Below are 20,204 nucleotides of genomic sequence, written 5' to 3'. Positions count from 1 at the left end.
GCAACGTGCAAGTCACGTGCACCATCAGGTGCGTAACCGGAAGCTTCTGGCTTAATAGCTACGAGCTACCGACCCTCTCTTCCGTCTTTGATTTTTCAATTTTCGTTTCTTGACAGAGAGAGAGAGAGTTGAGTCGACAATGTCTTCTCCTGCAGAGTAAGCACTCCCCTTCTTCTTATTCTTATTCTTTCTTTTTCAATGATTTTGATTCTATTATCTTCTTTCTACAGAAACATTGAAATTTCCAAATGGGGTTTTGAATTTCAATGTAAAACCCAAGAAAACAGATTCTTTTTCTATCTGGATTGCCTTGTTTTCTTTTTTTCTTGTTCTTGTTTTCAGATTTCGCTGCTTTCTCGATTTGGGTTTTTATTTTTTTGGGTGGATGAGTCTGATTAGGATTTGGATTTTCGTCGTGGGATTGTGATTTGTGGGAAATGGAAGAATGGGGAATGGATTGTGTATGATTCTTCGCGGGTTTTTTCTCATTTTCTTGACTATCTTGCTCCTGTTCGCTGATCAGTCTTTATTGGGTTATAAGTGGGGAAACCGACCTTCGATAGACCATTATCTCAAATTCAATACCCATCACACAGCATTTTCTATGCGAGAGAAGGTTGTGTTTGGATGGGGACAGAATTCAGCCTTTCTGTTTGTTGAGAGAAACACTGAGTTTTTTTGGAAGGATGAAGTTTGATTGTGGCGAGGATTACCTTGAGTAGCTAAAAAGGAATTATTTTTGCAATTTCTTTAGAAGAGTCGTTGGTTGGAAATTTGACATATATTCCCAAAGAATTGGACGTGTAACATCAACGCTGCGTTTGACTTGGAGTGCTAGAAAAATAATTTTCTTTTCTTGGGGATCTCTACTCTCTCTGTAATTTCCAAGAATCATGAACTGTTATGATCGGGAAAATATTGTAGTTGGTTTGCGCAAGATTGAAACCAGCACATTACTAGGATTCGACCCCATATCTCCCCTCTAATAGGGGTGACATGGTTCTGAATATTGGTATTGGCGGGTGTATCTGCCCGGCTGAAAACCCATTGTGTATCAGTGTCGGCATCGGCCCTGTATGGGACAATTTTTTTGAGCAAAAAATTACTGAAAATATCAGATAAAAAGGTTAAAAAAAAAAGCTATTAAGAATCTCTCTCTCTCCCTGAGATGGCAAAAAATGGCCCAAAAATGAATATGAGTTTTCAAGCTACATTTAAAAAATAAAAATAAAAATTATGTATGTCTTAAATTAATATGATATATTACTAATATAATTATGTATGTTAATCAATTCACATATACGATGTAATTTAGGGAAAAAAAAAATCGGAAAATGTCCCTGAGATGGCAAAAAATGGCCCAAAAATGAATATGAGTTTTCAAGCTACATTTAAAAAATAAAAATAAAAATTATGTATGTCTTAAATTGATATGATATATTACTAATATAATTATGTATGTTAATCAATTCACATATACGATGTAATTTAGGGAAAAAAAAATCGGAAAATGTCCCTGAGATGGCAAAAAATGGCCCAAAAATGCACTCATAATTAACATCTAGCGATTGATGGTAAATCTATGTTCAGAAAACATGGATTTACCCAGATCTATTATTCCCCTAAAGTTATTTTAAAAAATAAAAGATTCAGAAAATGCCCCAAAATGGCCCAAAAAAATACAAAAGATTGTTGTAAACAACTAATTTAAGCAATGCATCTGTAGATCCATCACAGTTATGTTGAAAATTATTTGAAGAAAATAAAGAAGTAAGAAAATTGTGGAAATTTTTGAAAAAAAAACTTGTTTTTTTTTGAAAAAATGACAATAAAAAAAAGAAAAAAAATTGGCAAATATCCTCAGTTAAACACAAATCATGCATAATTTGGTTGATTTAGAGTTTGCGTGTTGATTCAACATGATTACAACAAGACCGGCCAGGCGGCCACTGGGTTTTTGATTATTCAATTCAAGCACAAATACCTTGTTTTGATCTTAAAACCAAGCATAAATGTTATTGAAAATTGCCTTAGAAGAATCCCAAGAGCAAAAAAAATGAAAGGAGAAGGAAGAGGGGGAAAAAGTGAAAAGCATGATTAAAAAACACAACATTTATCAGCCATGACTGATACACTCTTAAATGTCAGTGCCATCAAGGCCCATATCAGTTGATATGAGCCGATACATGATCTTCTTTTGACATGGGCCAATACGGAACCGTATCATGTATCGTATCGTATCCTGCCAATATGGATATGAATATGATAGTATTGGCTGACATGATACCGATATTTCGAACCTTGAGTGGTGGGCACCAACCAGCTCACCTAACAAGTTGGATGCACCCCAAAATCATGAATTGCTACTTGTGTGGATATGAGCTGATCTCTGTCTTTCCAAAGCAACACAAAAAAAGACAGTTCACAGTTTTTGGGAATTCTTCCAGGGCATAGAAATTCCAAAGTCATAAGTTTTTTTAATCTGCTCCTCAAATGGCGATGGGCAAACATTGTCAAATCAATGAAAAGATTTCGTCATTCCCATTGACTTGAAATTCATCCTTTTCCCTGGCTGACACCGTAATGCCCAAGGCCTGAGCCTGGCCAAATCTTGGCATGTACCTAACACACCAGGTCTAAGCTTGAGCCTCAGAAAATGCTTGGGGCCCGGCCCAAAATTTGATAAAATCACTATTTCCCATGGTAAATGTTCCTAATCAATCTATTTATTAGGTGGATTGCAAATGCAAAGATGTAAACATTTATAAAAATGTGAACCAACATCCTATACACAAGATGCATGTGTTGCCTAACCAATGATTGGAACAACATATCTGTAGAATGGGATACATGTACAGATAAGTTGTGTCATGCTAAGTTGGGCTAAAATGATCTGAGCCCAATCTCAGCCTGAAAATTGATTGGGTTTTACATGCTGGGCTCGAGACCAGCCCATGCGCCAAGCCAATGGGTCCAAGGTTGGCCCAAAGCCCTGCCCGGTCCATTGCCACCCCGAAGAATGAGTCTCTTGATTTGTTTTGTTTTAAATGAAATAGGCAAATTCTTGGAAGTGTAGGGAAGGGTAGTGAGAGGATGGAAGGGAAAATTGCATAATTTGCAAAATTCTTGAGGAGGGAGAGGAAAGCATATAGAGGTAAGAGTCAGAAGGATTTCACTTCAGTAGATGGGCGGTGGCCCTTATTCTGTGTTAGGCCGGAGATCTAAGTGGCGAATTCCTTTAAGAGAAGATTCTCTTTAGGCTTGGGGAGGGATCTAGAGTCTGGTTGTGATTGGGTAGATGGTGCAGGGACAGCACTCTCTACTTAGTCTTTCCCAGGCTTTTCATGTTAGTGTTGGAGTGAGATGTCCCCATCTCTCATTATGCCCCATGTGGGTGAGAATGTGGTTTAGTTTGTGCACTTAGAAGAAATCTGTATGAGGAAGAGATTGATGAGTTCTATTCCCGTTGGAATTGATACTTCTAAGACGGACAGGTGGGCAAAAGCAAGGTGCTAATGATGAACAATCTCAAGAAGTGATGGTTCTTCATTATTATTGGCTGCACTATGTGTCTCAAGGAGGCAGAGTTGGTCGACCACTCATGCACTGTCTTCCTCTCTTTCTGTTGAAGAGTGGCTAGTGGGTGATGTTGCTCTCCATAGGGGACCTTTTAAGGCCCTAGTATGGTGCATAGAAGTGTTTTAGGAGAATGATGGCTTTATGGCGCCTATAATTGCTTGCAGTGCGTTGGTGTGGCAAGAGTGCAACAACTGGATATTCCATGACGAGCTGTGTCACCCCGAGGCAGCAATCCTCAAAGCTACGCACCTGGTCATAGATTGGGCCCAAATTTCGATTGTATCTAGAGATCCTCTGGAATTTCTGTAAAGGGTTTTCGGGAGTGTTTTCATTCTGTATTTTGGATGATGCTTTGTCGTCCTTCCGTTCAGTTTTTAGAAAATACAGGTATCGAGATCAATGTTTTTCTTTGAATCTAAAGGGATATAAGCGGTGATAAAGAAAGGAATCAATGGAAATATTTGGCAGTAGGGACCAGGAAAACTTGAGGGCAGGAGGGGAAATCGCTGCAATAGTAATCTGTTAGGTGTTGGATCAAGGGTCAACAACAAAAATCTAGAAGGAGATAAAAAAGGATTTGTCCATGAGTTTGAAATTTGAATCCACACTCATTTAAGTCTATTCCACCCCCCCCCCCCTTTTTTTCTCTGGTAAGAAGAGGGTTCCTAGAGCTGTTTTGCGTAACAGCTGTTCTGATGGAACCGTCTTTCTGGTAAAATTCTGCACTTTAGAGCCATCTACGTGCATGCCTATGCATAACAATATCCTCCTTATTGCAAGCCCATAAATAGTACCTTCTATATATAGGAAGGTACGTTCTATTCTAGTTACCATTTTATTCTAATAGTTCTAATTATCCATGAGTAACATTCTATTCTTTTTTAATTTTTAAGATGACAAATATTATGTTCTATTCTAATTACCGTTTTCCTTTAACCAGTTCCCCCTTTGACAGAGAAACTACATATGTCAGTGTTTTGCATAAAAGCTTTTTCCCTTTTTGTGTTAGTGCGATTATAAACCGTGCTAATCTTTTGTTGGTCAACGTGTTTCAGATTCTACAATTCACTTCCGCCAGTAAGCAAGGCTTATGGGACTCTCTGTTTGTTGACTACGACAGCATATCACTTGGGATTACTTGATCCTACTAGCATTGCGTTGGTATATCAATTAGTAATTTCACGTTTTCAGGTATTAATACAATCTTTTTACATTTTCAGTATGCTTTATCAATATTGAATCATTGTTACAGCCCATTCCATGGTAATTAGTGATGCATATCCACTTTGGACTCTTGAATTTCAAAATTTCAAGGGATTTTAAAATCCACCAAATGCAGTGCTGGTGTATAGGTCAATAATGCAGGGGCATTTCATACCGAGCTTGAGCACGGTAGCCAGTGGGATGCGGGGACACACTCAGGGTGGGTGGCCCATGTGATTTGGGGCCCACGAGGAGGGTTCGGCCAAGGTCCTAACCCATGCGATGTAGTGCCTGGGCTATGAGATAAAAGGATTGATTCGCCATGCTCTAACAGTTCGAGCTTTTAGAGCAAGTTGTTAATTATCCTGCATCAAATAGGTATTAGAGACAGGTTGATGAGGGGTCTTTGCTCTTACTCCAGTGGTAGACTCTTTAGGAGTTTCAACACCTAGTTAAGGGTTCGAGCACCCATAGGTGGTGAAATCCCACTAAGGCGTGAGTGTGTGGTGGTGTGTGTGTGTGTTAAAAAAAAGAAAAAAAAAAAGAAAAAAAAAAGAGATAGGTTGATGACGCACACATTCACACCGGGCTTAAGTGGATAACAGAAAATTACGCAATATGCGCAGGGGTATTTTCACACTGGGCTCGAGTGGGGTGGCCCGTGGGATGCTGGGACACACTCGGGGTGGGTGACCCATGTGATTTGGGGCCCACGGGGGAGGTCTCGTGTTTGAGAATCCTCATCGGGGGTAATTAATGTAGGGGCATTTCACACCGGGCTCGAGCGGGATAGCCCGGGGGATGCGGGGACACACTCGGGGTGGGCGACCCATGTGATTTGGGGCGCTTGAGCCCTCGAGGGGGTTTCAGCCGAGGTCCTAACCCATGAGATGTGGGGCTTGGGCTATGAGATGAAGGGATTAATTCATCGTACTCTAACAGTTCGAGCTTTTGGAGTAAGTGGTTAATTGTCCTGCATCAAATTGGTATTTTCGAGCGGGAGGTCTCATGTTCGAGACTCCTCACTGGGGGTGACTAATGCAGGGGCATTTCACACCGGGCTCGAGTGGGGTAGCCCGTGGGATGCGGGGACACACTTGGGGTGGGCGACCCATGTGATTTGGGGCCCACGAGGGGGGTTTGGCCGAGGTCCTAACCCATGCGATGTGGGGCCTGGGCTATGAGATAAATGGATTGATTCGCCATGCTCTAACAGTTCGAGCTTTTAGAGCAAGTGGTTAATTGTCCTGCATCAATCAGTTAATGGGTTGAAGGTGAACATTCCTCTTATTAATGTATTGTTCGTTTAACAGGCATGATACATTAGTGTCTCATGACACTACAGTGGGGATTTTAGTATTTAATGCGATAGCCAGGTGGCCTGATCCATTCATGGGGCTTTCATTCAAACACATTTCTCTTCCATGCCTTGAGATTCTTTTTTTTTTTTTTTTTTGGTTTTTGGGTACCTTTTGTTTTATAGAAAATGAAGAAATCCCTTGTGTTAAGGGGTTGGCATATTGTTGGAAAACAGAGCATGTCATTTTTATAGTTGATAAAGACTGCTCTCTGCAGCCTCCCTGGCACAGGGTGGTGATCGTTGGATGGTCATTGTCAGTCTATCAATCTAATTTTGTGACCATGGCCAAGTGACATTAGAATTTAGGTTCCAAAATTTAGTTGACTTAATTTGAGTTAACAATTAACATATGACACATACAATTTTGGAGTGCCAGGGTATCAAGTTTCATACTCTACCAGTGTATCAAATGACTTACCCAGAAGCAGTCAACCAGTTGACTGATTACAGTCTTGTCAAACTGGGACATATTCTTATGTTAGTTTTTCACCCTTCAAAAATAAGTGGTCACACATCATCCTCCCACATGGGCACGTGATGTGCATGTAAAATCTAAACCGTGAAGCAGGTTATAAGATTAATGCTAACTGTGCATACCAAGATCCAAGTCAATATAAAACTCAGGTGGACAACACCACAAGGAGAAATGTAAAATCAAGTTCAGAAGACTAGAACCTCCTCTATCTAAATTCATGTGGTGCGGCTCCCCGAAGCTGTAGAATGACATGATCTTTGCATTGCCCCTCCATCCTGGTTTTCCTTATCTGATGAATGGGTTGTATGAGATATACACTGAATGCTGCGCCCCACACACAATCTGGAAGTTTTTATGGTGGGTGTTTCCCTCTCCATTTTCCATCGTTGTTCCCTGTTCCGCGGGCCATATGAATTCTTTATTAGGCCGATTTTTGGGATCTGGGCATAACATGTGGGGTCACATCTGATGGATGGGTTGGATTGCACATAAATATCACAGTGAGCCCACGCAGCTCAAGCTTACGGGAACCTGTACACGTTCAATGTATGCGCCAAATTGGGTTACTGATTTGACTATCAGCTTGACACTTAACCCAGGTTGACCAGCTTGGACCGGTTTGGACAAACTGCTTATGAAAATGGGTTGGCCTCTGGTTTGGTTTTTAAAACACCAATCACAACAAAATCATTGAGGAATAAGGCCTCGTATTAAAGAGATATCTCTTTATAAGCATTTTATTTAAAAAAACAAAAAAAAACTTTCTACATCCTACCAATCATAAAAGAACGGTCTCTCTCGAACGATAGTTCTTAATAAAATATTACAGTGACTAGAATGACACTAAATTCCTCGCACCCATGTAGCCTTTCTATAATTTAGTCATGACACACTCAATTATTGCTGTAATTGCATGATCTTCACCTTTCTTGAAAGCTAACTCAATAGATTTTCAAGTAGGACGGATTTTGTGTCTCTTGGTTACTATTTGACCCTAAAAAGTGGTCCAGAAAGTAAGGGGTGGACATCTGGTAAACTATTCGTTCATTTAGAGAATTGACTCTACCATAGCGGTGTATAGATCTTGAGTTGTTGTCATGGCTCAAGACCTGATACAACAAACGATCAATGAGGGATTGGAGCCAATTGTTTTGCAACTGTATTTGTTTCAGCATCCCCATTATTATTGCATCTTGTTGGTTTTCTGTCAATCTTGGAGTGTAAGATTGATCACCATGGTTAAATATCTTCCAAAAAGTCACGTTTTCAAGGGGTTTTGTAGCAATTTTCCAACATGTTCCCAAGGATCAAAACTTTCTCCAATACCAAATGATAAGGCAGGATTGTGACTGTTGGATCATCAACAAGGTATTCAATAATGGTAATGGTGGCTGTAATGGCTAGCCTTACGACCGTATAATGGTTATAAAAAAAGAATCTGTATTGGCCCGATATCGGACTGTTATGGGCCGTATGCCTGTATCAGTCCATTACAACCCTGTATCGGCTTGTTATGGGCCATTTTTTTTTTGCAGAACAATTGTTACAGCCTTGTATTGCGTAATGGAACCCACCTTTACCGTTACATCACAGCCGTTACATTACTTTTTTTAAATATCATGGTTGTCACTATCAGCCCATAATCTCAATCTCAGTTTCTTCTAGGAGAAATAAAACTTAGCGGCCTGTGTATTCTGATGGCAAGAACATCACACAACCTATGTTTGATTGGTATTGTGTTTATCATCACACAACACATAGCATTGGATCCTACCAGGCATATCGAGCACACCCACGAGTTGAGGATCACTCCCCAAAACAAATAGAATCTCTTTTGCCAAAAAAAAAAAAAAAAAAAATCACTTCATCATGGGTTCCGAGTGCCCATGTGGTTTTTGTGTTTAAAAAAACAAAAACCGTCTTGTTGGTTGGTCACAATCATTGTTATCATGTGTGATTGCATATGCCATTAAAAAAAGGATTGCATATGCCATCATGGCATATGCGATACATGATAGTATGCGATGGCATACTTTTTGTGCAATAAGTATGCGATCACATATGCGAGTATGCAACGACATACTGATGTAGGCCCACGGCCCATCTAGGCTCATCGTAGGACCCATCAATAATGTAGGCCCACAGCCCACCGTAGGCCCAACATTTGCTGATTTTAGGCTGATTATTTATAGATTTGGGGATTATAATTTACTATATTTGGGAGATATGGGGGGCTGATTTAAAGATGTGATGAGGGTATAATTGATATGATTGAAGATATGGGCTAGATTTACAGATTTGATTGCTTTCCATGTTTGCTTTTCTTTATACTTTTCCATATGAAGAAAGATTAGATTAGGGTGCAATAAATTTTGATTGATTTTCTTAGTTGTAAGGATTTCAATCAATGATTTCTTTAGGATCTATAAAAGGGGGTAGTGGAATAGGAGTTGGTAGATTCAAATATTTTTCTTAGTGTGTGTGTGTTTTTTTTTTTTTTCATTTTCATTTTCATTTTCTTTAAGCTTTGTAAGTGAAAAGGTCGATATCAATAAAAGTTCTCTCCCTCTCTACTCCATTATTCTTGTGAGTATTTGTTTTTTAATTTCTTTGCAATTTGGGTATGAAGATCTCATTGACTCAATAACTGGGCCGCACCATTTTGGTATCAACGTGGGTTGTCTATGGGAATTTTCGACTCTACATCATCTCTTAATGGCATCGAAAGAGGTGACATAGGAGGAGTTTGTGCAAGTAACTCATTTCATCCGCACACTCACAGAGCTGGTAGATCAACTCATGCATGCAGTAGGCAACCTCACTAATCAATTGGGGGAGCTCCAGTGTGGAGGGAATCTGGAGACCGAAGTTAAAGCACGTGGACTAGGAGGTCCCCAACAAGTTCCTAACCAACTATGAGCGGCCCTGATTTATGAAGATACCAATGATCGGATTATTCAATTGTTGGAATGTGATAGAGAGCCCGAAATTAAGGTAGAAATTTCACAATTCCATGGTCGATTGCATGTTGATGACTTCATTGATTGGCTAAGCAAGGTGAAAAAAGTGTTCGAATACAGGGAAGTTGTGGATAATCGGAAGGTGAAGCTAGTAGCTTTGAAGTTTTTCGGTCACGTGTTAGCATGGTGGGATGATATCCAAGCTAAACGAATCCGTCAAGGTGAGGAAAAAATAAACTCTTGGAAAAGATGGAAGAAAAGAGTTAAAAGGGAAGTTCTTACCTATGACTTACGCCCATGTTTTATCAAAGATGTCACAATTTACGTCAAGGGAACAAGTCGGTAAATGAATACACTGAGGAGTTCCATACCTTGACACATCACAGACAGAGTTTCGTGAGTATGAAGACCAAAAGATTTCAAGATATGAGATAATTAATTGGGGACTTGGGAGACGATTTGGTGCCCTACGAGGGCTGTCATCGACGACGGGGAAACATGCTAACTTCCCACGTTAGGCAACCACAAGGCTTCCCGTAGACCGAGGGGACAATGGGCCAGCGTCCAATAATAAAGCCAAATCCCCTGACGGGGGGGAGGTGGTTATGGATGAGGGGCTAATACACACAAAATGGGACAAAGCAACACTCTTTCACGTGCTTTAAGTGTGGGCAACTGGGACATTGTTCATTTCATTGTCCTGAACATCAGTCCACAATTAAAGTAAATTTAGTTGAGGAAGGAGAATACGTTGAAGACACTCCCACCCGTAGGCAAAACAAAATTGAAGAGGACACAGAGTATGAAGACCATGCCTATGAAGATGAGGTGCCTGTTGGGGATGATGCAACATATGTGTATGGTGGTAGGGGAGAGTTGTTGGTTATCCAACAAACTATGTTATCGACGACTCAAATGGTCGATGGGGGGCAACGGTTGCCACACAGTATCTTTCACATCACTTGTACTCCTGGTAGAAAGATATGCGCAAGATATGCGCCATTTGGTAGACGGAGGGAGCAGTGAGAATATTGTCTCACAAGAAATGGCGAACAAATTAAAACTCAAAGAACATAAGCATCCGTGATTATATCATATTTGTTAGTTCAAGAAAGGGGGAGAAGTTTCTGTTAACTCCAGGTTCTTAGTTTCCTTCTCTATTGGATCTAAGTACAAGGATGATGTGTGGTATGATGTGTTCCCTATGGATGCATGCCACGTTTTGTTAGGGAGACCGTGGTTGTGGGATCGAGATATGATGTACATGACTTGGGCCAACACCTATTCCTTCGTGAAGGATGGTGTTAATATCACATTGCATCTTATGAAAAATCTTCCAACACCCAAATTTGATAAAGAAGAGGGTAAAAATCACTTAGTGTGCAGAAATTTGAAGAGGAAAGCAATGAGACTGGCATAATCTATGTCTTGGTTGCTAAAGAAGACACGAAGCAAATAGATGTTCTGCCTCCTACACTGGAGCTTCTTCATGAATATAAAGACTTGGTGCTCGAAGAGCTCCTAGTTGGATTTCCTCCTATAAGGAACATTCAACCTTACATTGATTTAGTGCTGGGTTGGAGTCTATCTAATCTTATGTACTACTGAATGAGTCTAGCTAAACATGCCGAGCTCCATTGATAGGTTATTAAGTTACCACAGAAGGGTCCATTTTGGGAAAGCATGTCACCATGTGTTGTTCCTGCATTATTAACCCCTAAGAAAGATGGATCTTGGAGGATGTGCATGGACAGTCGTGTAATTAACCGGATTATTATCAAGTACTGGTTTCCCATTCCTCGCTTGGATGATAGCAAAGGTCTTTTCAACGATTGACCTGCGGAGCGGATATCATCACATACGTATTCGGCCCAGGGACGAGTGGAAGACCACATTTAAGACTTGAGGTGGATTGTATGAGTGGCTCGTGATGCCATTCGGCCTTTCAAATGCACCAAGCACTTTCATGAGGTTGTTGGCAGAGGTACTCTGCCCTTTTATGAGAAAGTTCTTAGTTGTATATTTTGATGATGTTCTTATTTTTAGTCCTGATGCATATGTTCATCTTGATATTTTACAACAAATATTTGCTGTACTATGGAAGGAGTCACTATTTGTTAACTTAAAAGAGTGCCCCTTCCTTGTCGATAGTGTTGTGTTTTTGGGGTATATTGTGTCTGTAGAAGGGATCAAGGTTGATCAAGAGAAAATCAAAGCCATTGCGAAGTGGCCCGCCCCACGAACCCTTTCGGAGGTTCGTTCTTTCCACGACTTGGCAACATTTTACGGGATATTTATCTGGAATTTCAGAACCATCATCGCACCTATCATTGACTACATGCGAGGAGGTAAATTCGAGTGGACTAAAGTAGCGGATCAAAGCTTTGGTTCCATAAAAAAGAAAATGACAGAAGCTCCAGTTCTTGCACTTTCAGACTTTAATAAAGTCTTTGAAATGGAAAGCGATGCTTCAAATGTTGGCATTGGCGCGGTGTTAAGTTAGGAAAGAAAGTCGATCGCTTTCTTTAGCGAGAAGCTTAATGATGCACGAAAGAACTACTTCACGTATGATCTCGAGTTTTATGCAGTGGCCGAAGCACTATGACATTAGAGACATTACTTGATTCATCGGGAGTTCATTCTTTACTCAGACTTCTATACTCAGACCATGAGGCGTTGAGATATCTCAACTCCCAGAAGATGCTAAGTGTGAGAAAAGATGCTATTTGAGTTACATGGATGACTAGGTGGACACTTCGGAGGAAAAATACTACTGGCCTCGTATGCGGTGTGACATTGAACAATTCGTAGCACGATGTCACTGATGTCAAGTTTCAAAAAGTCATGTGCAAAATATCGGTCTTTATACGTCGCTTCTTGTTTCAGTTGCGCCTTGGGTGGATATTTCTATGGACTTCATTTAGGGTCTTCTTAACACTCAAAGGAGAGCATATTCGATTTTTGTGGTGGTGGATTGTTTTTCAAAGATTGCCCACTTCATTCCATGCAAAAAGACAATGGATGCTACACATATTGCCAACATATTTTTCAAAGAAATTGTGCGGCTTAATGGAGTACTGAAGATAATAACCTTGGATTGTGATTCGAAGTTTGTGGGTCACTTCTGGCGCACTTTATGGAAGTGATTGGGTACGGAGCTTCAATTCTCTATCGCATATCATCCTAAAACAGATGACCAAACCAAGGTAATCAACAAAAGCCTTGGCAATCTCTTGAGGAGTATCGTAGGCGACAATGTATCCCAGTGGAACTTTGTTTTATCTCAAGCTGAGTTTGCTTTCAACAATTCAGTGAATCGTACTACTGGAAAAATCTCCGTTTGAGATTGTAAATGGAAGAAGTTCACATCATGTACTTGACTCTGTACCATTACCTGTGGAAGATCAAGTGAGCGAAGATGCCGATGCTTTCACCAAGCACGTCCAAGACTTGCAAGTTCAAATAAAGAAGAAGATTGAAGACAACAATACCGAGTACCAAGAAGCTGTGAATGAACATTGGCGTGAGAAGATATATAGCGAATGTGTCTTAGTTATGGTCTATCTTTGCAAAGAAAGGTTTCCCAGGGGAACTTGTAATAAGCCCAAGTCTAAGAAGATTGGTCCATGCTGAGTTAAGAGGAAGTTGGGTAACAATGCTTATGAAATCGAGTTGCCAGATGACTTAGATATCTCACCGACTTTCAATGTGGCTTTTCCTCTCCAAATAATAAACTAGAGTCTGCTGCACTCTTATTTTCATTAATGGAACATTGATGTTACTTTATTTTATTTTATTTTAAGCATTCCTTTTACCATCTTTTTTAAGTTCTTTTTATTTTTAATTTTCTTATCCCCCTTCTTTTTTGTATGGACTTTAAAAATGAAAAGAAATGAAAATTTGTAAAATTTCCTCGACAATAATGTTTTAGGCGGTGGTTGAAATTTTAGATGTTCTATTTTTGTTCTTTTTATATTTATATTTCCTTCACCATTACCAAAAGAGAAATGTGGAAAGTTATAATGAAAAAAATCTGATTCTGGGAGTACAAATGAGTGGGGACTCCTTTAGCATAAAGATTTTGAAGGCTATATTCAATCATTCATGAGTTTAAGAAGTTAAAAGGAATGTTACAATTTATGAATTTTGGGGAGGAAACATGGTGTGAATGTAAGAATCAGGAGGAACATGCGGGATCAAGAGATCCAAAAGCACGAAGAAATGTGTGAAACCCTTGATGAGGTGTTTCTCTCGATAAATGAGGTCAACAAGTGCATTTGGAAAAATGGAATTGGGCTCTACCGAATGTGTGCCTTTTGCAGAAAGGATGAGGAGACCGTTGACCACCTTTCCATTCATTGCAAGGCAGCTCAGTGCATTTGGCAATCCTTCATAGATCTTTCTGAAATTTGCTGAGCCATGCCAATGTGTGGAGGATGTTTCAACAGTTGAGGAGTCCTTTCAAATCATATGGCAAGATATTGTGGAGGATGCTCCCTCATGCTTTTCTTTGTGGCATTTGGAAGGAAAGGAATAATAGAATTTTCAAGGATAAGTCACCATTGTTGAATTGTGTGGTTGGAGGAATTAAAATTTCTCTTGTTGAATGTGCCTGGATCTTGGAGTTCAAAGGTGTTTTAGTCAAAAGAGTGGAGAAATATAATTAACACAGGCAGTAAGCTGCCATCATAGATTGCTAGTTGGAACCCACCCCCTTGGGATGGTGGAAGCTAAATACAGATGGCAGTTTATTGGGAGCTTAGTTGGTCAGTTGTGGACCGGGTGGTTCCATTCTGGAATCATCCTTGCCTTTTTGGGGCCTCTAAGAATTGGCAACTCTAACCAAGCTGAATTGCCAGCGCTAAAGACTGTCTGTTCTCCGGTGAGGTATGGAGTTGCATTTTGGGACTTTTCGATGTAAGCTGAGTGATGCCAAGATCAATCGTCGAGTTCTTCGCTAAATGTACAGTGTAGGCCTTCCCTTGTTAAACAGAAGAAAATGGAGATTGTTCCTCCTTGTTGGCCTGTGGTCTCTTCAGTTTGAAAAAAATGATAGATGCTTTCGAAACAAGAGTGGTACTTCAAGGTTTTTTTTTTTTGGGGGGTGTGGGGGGGTGGTGGAAGCTTTTTCTTCAGTTTCTGAGTAGGCAAATGTAGTGCCTCCATTAGGGCTGTTTTTTCTTTTTTCTTTTTCTCCTCTTTCTTCTGCTGCATTCTTTCCAGCATTTGCCGTTTTCTCCTAACAAAGTTGTCATCCTTCAAAAAATAATAAAATAATAAAATAAATAGAGAATGGTCTAAAGTTAAGGACTGAGTGGGCTATCCCAGGACCATCATTGGTGACTCAAAGAATGACATCGCTTGGACTGCTGGTCCTGAGTCGATTCCTTGGAAGCAGCAATTCATTGTAAACGGATTTAGAGAAATGGTTCTTCTTATTATTTTTCCATTTAAAAAAAAAATCTTTTCCCTAGAGAGGATAACTCTATGGCTTGTGTTTTGGCCAAGGAAGGTTTGAGCTGAATGTCTTTATATATCTTAATGGATAAAGCCTTGTTTTCTATTTAATGATATTCCATTACCTATCAGGAAAAAAAAATCGAGAGTTGAATCTTTTTAGTAAATGGCATGTCAACAGTACAGAAAGAGGCATCCACAAATTGTCTACATCTGGGCAATGCATGCCCAACACATATTGTGAAATTAGATTTGACTGAGAAAATTCCTTCCTTTGAGTATGTTAATGTCTTAAGATGTGCTCCTGATTCGTACTTCAGTCTTCGGTGGTTGACAATCTCTAGATCCATCAGTCCCTGAGTACAATGTATGTAGCTGTTATTTTGATAATTCGGGACTCGCTGTAATATTAATTTTGAGCATATTTCTACTTTTGTTGCTTTGTCATATAAGACATCAATTGAAAGATAATGCGATAGATTCTTGGATAAATTACCGTTGGATGACATGTTTATGGCTGTACTGTGGTATTTGTTTGCATGATTTCCTGTTTTGGGGAAGTTCTCAGTAATATATATATGTATATACATGCAACCATGCACATGTGCATGTGTGCCCACTTTCATGTACACCCGTATATAATCTTATGTTTGTAGGAGTCTCTGGAAAGCATGATCTTACCTCAATCCTATGGTCTTCATGTCTTTAATTATCCTGAAGTCATTAATGGATGCGGCCTTCTTTTGCGACCTCTTTTTTTTTTTTCCTATTTTTATTACTGTTCTGAATTGTTCTAAAATTCAATTCTAGGTGTGGAGGCTGATTGGAAACTTCTTTTTCCTTGGTAAATTTTCTATTAATTTTGGAATTCGTCTCCTGATGATGTAAGTAAGAATTCTAACAAACTTAGTCCTTGATTTGGTTCTGTTGGTTATAGCTTTTACTATTTATTTCTCCACAGAGGCTTTAGTGCTTATTGGACAATAGATTTATCTTTTAAGGATCCCCAATTTTATAGTTTTGTATAACATACCTTTTAAATCCCATGGGGTTTTGTATTATAGAGCGAGATATGGAGTTCAGCTAGAGAATGGGCCATTTGAAAGGCGTACGGCCGATTTTTTGTGGATGGTTATATTTGGAGCCTTCTCATTACTGGTGGGTGTGAGCTACTTTCATCTCATCCTTATGTATATTGTTTTTTGACCCTTTGGTCAAGGTTATCTCCAAAGGGCAATTTAGATGTGTGAGTGCAGCTATTAGCTGTTTGTTCATATGATTTTAACGTGTGCCTCTTTTTTTTATTCCTTGATGTATTAGGCGCTGTCTGCGATTCCAATATTCTGGTCTCCTTTCCTTGGAATTTCACTGGTGTTCATGCTTCTCTATGTTTGGAGTAGAGAGTTCCCGAATGCACAAATCAACATATATGGCCTTGTCACCCTAAAGGTATGGAAGCTACTGGTGTCCTATCCATTTCCTGAGGAATTATATAATCCTTGGCCCGAGGGTATGTAATTATGTTATGTAGTATACATGGGTCTTAGTTTGTGCAGGTGGGGCCATAGGTTGGCAATCCTGACTGTTGATCTAGTAGGCAACGGTGCAGATGGATCATGCCCAAGATGTCTCTTTGATGGACAATCTGAACCCTTCACTTGGTGGCCTGTAAACAGACAGTCAAGAAAGGAAATACTGTAACTGTCTATATTTGCTAGGACAAAGGCCATGGGTTGAACAGCTTGGTCTTCATATCAGGGAGATTCTTGGGCCACTGCACATCCACAGTTGGTCCCACCATATCCCACTCTGGATCTCTGAATGGTAGATCCCACTTGTGCAATCTGAGAAACCCGAGGATTTTTATTTTTATTTTTTTCTTTTTCTTTTTGAAAGATACTGAATTTATTGGAACCAAGTCAAGAAAAAACGAAGGAAAAGCAAAAGCACCATAAAATATGACAGCCAAAACTAAACCCGACCGAAAATGCGTTAAAAAGACCAGTCTCTCACAAGAGACCACACCCTACTAGAGACCACAGACGACGAGCTGCTTTTGTTCCTAAAGCAGCGATCTTTTCTTTCTGCCCAAATGCTCCAAAGGAGGGCTAGAAGTGAGAGGTCCTTACTGCTTTGGGTCGTGGATCATATAACTCATCTGGTTTCCTTACTGCTTTGGGTTAGGTTGCTCTTGTAGCTGAGGCCACATCCGGCTGTCTTGAATAATGATTGGGTGGGATTGATTTTTTTTTTTTCCCCTTTCTTTCAAAGATCTGCTTAAAACCATCAGCCTGCTTGTTGGACGGGTGGGAATCACTATTCCTGGCCAATATACAAAAAAACAGATACCCAGCTAAGTTTGGATTCCATTTTCCATGCTTTTCCAAAAAATGGCACCTTTTCAATGCGAGGTGGCCTCAAAGATTTCCACTGGAAATTGGTTTGAGAGTACATCCTAACGCTTTGGCTTCCCTTCTGCGTTTTTTTATTGGGTCTGTTGGTGATTCTCATAACAAGTGGTACGTGTTCTTATTGGCTTGCAGGCATTTTATCTACCTTGGGCAATGCTTGCATTGGATGTTATATTTGGTTCACCCCTCACACCAGACCTGTTGGGAATCATAGCAGGGCATCTGTATTACTTCTTGACAGTATTGCATCCCCTTGCTGGTGGAAGAAATATACTGAAGACTCCAGTTTGGGTGTATCCTTGTTTATTTTCCTCTTTCCAGAATCATCTGCATTTTCCGATTAGCATTTCACTTGTGTATAATATGGGAGAAAATTATAGGGTCTGTGCATCACTATATAGTGGGGTCCTGACTTCCCAGTCCATGAACTGGAGCCATGGGTTTGTTGTCCACACCACTGATCGGATTCGCTCCATCGCGGATGGCAGACGTGCCTAAACTAAAGACTCCCAATTTTGATGGACCTAACCGTTTGATTAGCGCCCCACAAGTAGACATGGGTAAGAAACAAATGCGGCAGTTGTCCAGGAAAAAAAAGGGTGAATGGTTTGTTGACTAGGATCTTCCAACAGTCTAGATCACTGAGAATTGGGCCCAATGTTATTCACTAGGCCTATGTCAGGACAACATTCCCTTTGTGATTTATCAGGAGCATAATATATAGATGATACCATTAGAGGTGGTAGTGGATCAGGTTGACCAGTGTCCAGCTCTCCGACCTACATCTGAGCTGGGTTTGGGCCGTGCTAAGCAGTTAGTGGGTTGGATTTGGGCCAAAACTTTTAGTCCATTTAGGTAAACAGGTCGGGCTTGGGTTGACCCCTCAGGCTCTATCTGTTGCCACCCATGGATGCCATAGTGCTACTAGATTAAGTACTAATTTTCATTTGGGAAGTTGCAAACTGAAGTGTGTTTATAAAGTAGATTGGGGGTCTGAAGTCAAAATTTAGGGTGTCTCAAAATTATGCAGAATTCACAGGCAACACAATTCATGGATATGAATGCTCGCTGAGCATTCCTGTATCCCACTGTTTTGTTCAGGAGCTTCACATTCTCTAATGCATTCTAACCTTCTGATCTTTGAAGGTGGTCTTGTGCATGCCAGTCCATGTAAAATTGAGCTCCCTCCAATCCAATTGTATTTCATTTCTTACAGTTGTTTCTTATCATCTGATTTTAGTTTCTCTGTGTTCTATTTCAAAGCCATACTTTTAATAGTTCTCAGCTTCCATGTCCAATGGCTTTTAGGTTCCCATCAACATCAATCTGTTGTACAACCAAACTCTGTACTGATAGGTCATGTTCCTCCAACTGAAATGATTCAGTGGAGTTGTCTTCATTGAAATTCACATATAGTCTACCTTCTCCAGTTCACATGGTAAGGTCCATTCGGTGCCCCTTACCATGGATGGCCAAAGGCTGAGAAACCATACTTTATCAGTACCCATCTGATCAAAGGGCCTCTAAATTGACAAACTGTATAGTTATTGGCCAACTTTCAGCATCGGAAACTGGGGGGAAATTGATGGCTAGGATCGTCTGATCATTGATAGTTTTTTGAAATTTAACCATCTACACTGGGGCGAACTAAATGTAACGGGTGGTTGTATGAAAGATTCAGTGGAGACGAATGTACTGGATGATTTCCTGGTTCTCCAAACCTGTGTGAAACGCTTTCAGGGTTCCTAGAGCCACTAAGCAATGCCGAAGTCTGGAAAACCAAATCCAGCCTGCCCTCCTATGGTCAAGCTGCTTCCCACAACCATTGCCTTTTGGACTAGTGATCCATCTATCTGTTGGGCCCCCCACCATTGCGGAGTGTGCATGGGGCATGTCAAGCGCGCAGCCCAGGAAAGGATTTTGAGACTCTTCTCTGAGAGGAAGTCTTCCATTCCATCAAGCAATTTGCTCGGTCCAACTGTTCATGTGGGGCCCACTCATAGATGGGAAGTGATCCAATCTCTCCAACTGTAAGATTTTTTATTTTTATATTTATTTATTTATTATTATTATTTTTAACGATTGGGCCCTTTGTAAAATGTGAACTGGTGGCTGTAATTGTTTTACAGGCCACCTATCTGATGGATATGATCATCCTGTAGGGGAGAAATTGGGTTCACGATCGGTTTAGCCAGATGAATGGCTTAGACTACAGTTGCTGGGTTGAACAAAAAAATGCTGTCACCTTTCTTTCATGGAGCCTACAATGGAATACTTCTTTTTTTTTTTAAAGTTCTTTTTCCTTTCCTTTTTTGGGTGCAAGGTCCTTAACTTTTTATACAGGCAGAAGCTTGTGGCTAGGTGGGGTGTGGGTGGAGCTCAGGCCAATGCCACTGTCCAGCCCAATAGGAGTACGGGTGCGGCTTTCAGAGGGAGGGGCTATAGGCTCAATGGATAATGATTTCATGAAGGAAGAAAAAAGCACAGAAAAAACAAGGACAACTCTCTCTTCCCTTCACTCAATGGGGTCTGTAATCAGCTGCCCATCAGTCTCAAATTTCTTTGCCTTTTATCCTGCTAATGGTGTTGGGTCTTTTATATGACAAGCTTTCGAAAAGGAGATCCTTATTTTCTTTTTCTTGTGTTGAAATCTTTGACTGATGGTGAGAATTTTGAACCTTTTTTCCCCTTGGGATTAGAAGAGATGATGCATTTTTGTAAAGACCCATGTGAGAGTTTAATCTCTCTCTCTCTCTCTC

General features: G+C 40.2%; 1 protein-coding gene and 1 long non-coding RNA gene across 3 annotated transcripts; both read left to right on the top strand.

Annotated features, from left to right (window-relative positions):
- On the top strand, positions 1-20,200 carry LOC131258332 (derlin-1). Of its 2 annotated transcripts, XM_058259586.1 has the most exons (7): positions 1-156; positions 4,635-4,770; positions 15,845-15,918; positions 16,099-16,192; positions 16,355-16,483; positions 17,578-17,738; positions 19,789-20,200. In XM_058259586.1, exons 1-7 carry the CDS (start codon positions 140-142, stop codon positions 19,901-19,903), a joined length of 726 nt encoding a protein of 241 aa, XP_058115569.1. In that variant the 5' UTR covers positions 1-139; the 3' UTR covers positions 19,904-20,200. The 2 variants fall into 2 exon arrangements, with proteins under 2 accessions (XP_058115569.1, XP_058115578.1); XM_058259595.1 differs by lacking the exon at positions 16,355-16,483.
- LOC131258344 (uncharacterized) lies at positions 17,745-19,722 on the top strand. Its single transcript, XR_009178066.1, has 2 exons — positions 17,745-19,475; positions 19,575-19,722. It is a non-coding gene; the product is annotated as an uncharacterized LOC131258344 (long non-coding RNA).
- Positions 20,201-20,204: the final 4 nt, after the last annotated feature.

This window comes from Magnolia sinica, chromosome 1, assembly GCF_029962835.1.
Source record: "Magnolia sinica isolate HGM2019 chromosome 1, MsV1, whole genome shotgun sequence".
In the NCBI taxonomy this organism is placed as follows: Eukaryota; Viridiplantae; Streptophyta; class Magnoliopsida; order Magnoliales; family Magnoliaceae; genus Magnolia; species Magnolia sinica.
The sequence above is the reverse complement of the archived record's forward strand: the minus strand, read 5'-3'. Positions and strand labels throughout refer to the sequence as shown.